We start from the raw sequence: 3,456 nt of genomic DNA on the forward strand, positions 1-3,456 counted from the left end.
ACAGCATTTATTTAAAAAAGAAATCTTCTGTAACATTACATATGTTTTTCCTGTCCATTTTTGATCAATTTAATGCTTCCTTGCTGAATAAATGTATTAATTTCTTTCCAAAAATATTTTTTTTTACTGACCTCAAGGCTAGTGTATATTTATAGTAGTTGCATTCAAAATAGGCTTTCTTCCGAATACAAACAATTATGAACAAAGAAACAGATGCTGATATTGTTATTCTACTAATGGACACATGGGGGTGACTCAACATATTTAAGACTTTCACTCATGGTAGATTCCAAATTAAGTGATCCATTTACTGGAAGCAATGATGCCTTAAATCAACGCTAATTTTAATGACGGATTTAGCTGCTAGGAAATTTTCACAATGATCACAATGAGGGAAAGTACCTCAACGCCAACAAACAACAAAAAATTGTGCCTAAAATACCCTATTTTCAGATATTTCAGGAACATACAATGTAGAACATCTGTACTTCAGATTGAATATGGAGCAGATGTGCACAGAAACCAAACAAGATAATTAACCTTTAATGTCGCTCAAAAAAAAACAAAACTTTTTTTTTTTACAACATTTTGAACATTTTAAACATTTTAGAAACTCATCTACCTAAAAGTCTTAGTGTAACCATGCATATTTTGGATACCAATTTCCTATATTTCCTATGGGTTCATATGAATTACTTGGTTTCAAATACAATTCAGAACAAAATAAAGACAATTAAGAAACGATACATGTAGAAATGCCACCGGTAGCTTTAACAGTATGGTAACATAACAGGGTATAATCAACAATGTATAAAACATAACTTAATTATAAACATGGCTTGTAAAACAATGAAATCTCAATATATTTGAGTAACTCATAAAGTCCCGAGGTTGATGTCCTGCTTGTAAATGTTTTTAAAAATACCACAGGTGCTTTAGCGATCACAGTCCAAGCAGTTTTTCTGCCTGCTCGCGCAGTTTGTACTTCTGGATCTGAGAGAGATGAAGAAAAGAAACAGTTGTAGTGCTATTGAAGGGTTCAAGCTGTCCACAGCAAACCACAAGCCTTTAAAAGCAAAGGTGACACAGTAGACCTCGAATGTCTGAAACCACTTCAGAGGGTTTCATGCAGACGGGGAAATTGCTTGAATTTCTTCTGTCTAGAAACTAATGTGAATCCACCCAGGAAAACACCATTTGAACATTTTCTTCATATTTAACATGATGTACCCACCAAGATACAGAGAGGAGTGGTGACAAAGTAAAGAGAGATTCATTCAGAACATGACTTCCTCTGGACTAAATGAATCATCGGAATTGTTTATTTTTTATTATTATTTCATTATCACGGGTACAGCAACTTTCATATTGTCTCATATCACTTACCTTGCCTGTGACAGTCAGAGGATATCCCTGAACAAACGTTACATAGCGTGGCACCTTGTAATGGGCAAGCTGCGAAAAACAACAGAAGTATTTAAATGGCAGCTGCATACTGTACATGTGATGGTGAACCAATGAAACCATTGTTATTTAAGTATCTTTGAGATACTATTAAAGCTTTTATAAATATATATATTTGTTTTTTGTCAAGCTAGTAGTAATTTTTTTTTCGTTTGTATTAGTTTCTTTTATGATATTTATGAATTTTACTTCAGTTTTAGTTATTTTAGTAAGTCAAGTTGAACTTAATGAAAGTGAAAGTAAGGAAAATGTTTTTATGGTTTTAGTTTACTATAATAACCCTGGATGACACAGATATTCTGACCTTTCCTTTGCAGTAGGCCTTGATCTCTTCTGCAGTGCATTCCTGACCAGCCTTGAGCCTAATGCAAGCACAAACTTCCTCACCCATTCTCTCATCCTTCACTCCAACCACCTGTTTGGAAAACACAGAGAGAACATGCTTTTCTACACTGCAAAAATGATTTTCTTTCCTCAGGATTTTGTCTTGTTTTCGAGTGAAAATGACATTTTATCAGAATGAAGTGACTTCATGCTTAAAACAAGAAAAAATGTGTCCATGGGGTAAAAAAAAATCTATTTTTTTCTTACCTCAATTTTATTTTCTTACCTCATTAGCAGATATTTTTTCGTGGTTTACTTAATTTTGATACATTTTTCAGAAAACAAGTATTAATATCTCTCATTTTGCTTCTCAAGCAAATCTATCTAGATGTAAGAATGTTTAGATATTTATACCAGAAAACATTTAAAAAATAAGAGGAAGAAAATCATTTTTTGCAGTGTAGACCATATTTCTATCTTTAACATAAATTGGAATTTAAAGGAATATTTGATGAAAATGATCAAACAGCTACAGGTAAATAAATAGTTGATGAGAATTATCAAGTGCTAAAGGTACACAAATGTCTCTGGTTAACATTGTTTACCTGTGCTTCTTGAATTTGAGGGTGTGTGTGCAGAAACTGTTCGATTTCAGCAGGGTAGATGTTTTCTCCTCCTCGGATGATCAAGTCCTTGATGCGACCATCTATTTTGCAGTATCCGTACCCGTCCAAACTGGCAATGTCACTGTATCAGATCACAGTCATTGAGGACTGTTTGCAATGAATCCTGAATATTAACCATGTTTATATCAAGTAAGAGAGGAAAAAATTCCAATGCACTTACCCAGTCTTGTACCAGCAATCTTTTGTGATGCACTCCTGGGTCTTTTCATCATCTTTCCAGTATTCCAGCATCACGCAGTATCCCCTGATCATCAGCTCTCCCTGAGCACCCAGAGGCACGATCTCTCCTGTAGTAGGGTTCACTACTTTTGCCTAATGGAGAAACAACCATTCAGTGTGCTACAACTGACTATAAATATGCACGCAGAACATCTTTATCTAGTATTGTGTACTAAATGAACCTCAGTGTGGGGGCAAATACATCCAGCAGTCTCTGTCTTTCGCTCAATGCTGTCAATTGGAAAGCCGCAGAATGTGACAGGGCTGTTTTCGGTTGTGCCGTACGCAATCTGTTCCAAAAGAGATTGAAGCTCTTCACCAGATAGCACAAATAAACATTCAAACTTCGTGCCTAATTCATCATTTTGTGAGAATGTCTAGAACCTACACTGGGGTAAAAATAACACTAATGAAAATGCTTCAATTTAGCATTTTTAAAACACATTATATATACATATATATATACACAATATAAATATTTTTTTAATAATGTATTATTTTATTATTATGTTTTACTAAATTGTTACAATTTATTTAAAAATATTTATAATAAAAATAATGAATTGATAATTTAAAGGGGTCATATGATGTTGCTAAAAAGAACATTATTTTGTGTATTTGGTGTAATGAAATGTGTTTATGCGGTTTAAGGAAAAAAAAAAACATTATTTTCCACATACTGTACATTATTGTTTTTCCTCTATGCCCCGCCTTTCTGAAACACGTCGATTTTTACAAAGCTCATCGGTCTGAAAAGCAAGGT

At 33.7% G+C, this 3,456-nt stretch overlaps 1 protein-coding gene across 1 annotated transcript in view; it reads right to left on the reverse strand.

The window, feature by feature from the left end:
- Positions 1-785: 785 nt before the first annotated feature.
- Positions 786-3,456, reverse strand: part of LOC107675647 (acyl-CoA synthetase family member 2, mitochondrial-like) — a gene marked incomplete at its 5' end in the record, with an annotated part of 20,216 nt that continues 17,545 nt past the window's right edge. The window contains 6 exons of the mRNA XM_016470057.1: positions 786-993; positions 1,387-1,455; positions 1,769-1,879; positions 2,394-2,535; positions 2,635-2,786; positions 2,876-2,983. Coding sequence (XP_016325543.1) covers positions 943-993; positions 1,387-1,455; positions 1,769-1,879; positions 2,394-2,535; positions 2,635-2,786; positions 2,876-2,983 — 633 coding nt within the window. The remainder of the gene's footprint in view (positions 994-1,386; positions 1,456-1,768; positions 1,880-2,393; positions 2,536-2,634; positions 2,787-2,875; positions 2,984-3,456) is intronic.

This window comes from Sinocyclocheilus anshuiensis, unplaced genomic scaffold (assembly GCF_001515605.1).
Source record: "Sinocyclocheilus anshuiensis isolate Anshui unplaced genomic scaffold, SAMN03320099.WGS_v1.1 scaffold2386, whole genome shotgun sequence".
Classification (NCBI taxonomy): domain Eukaryota; kingdom Metazoa; phylum Chordata; class Actinopteri; order Cypriniformes; family Cyprinidae; genus Sinocyclocheilus; species Sinocyclocheilus anshuiensis.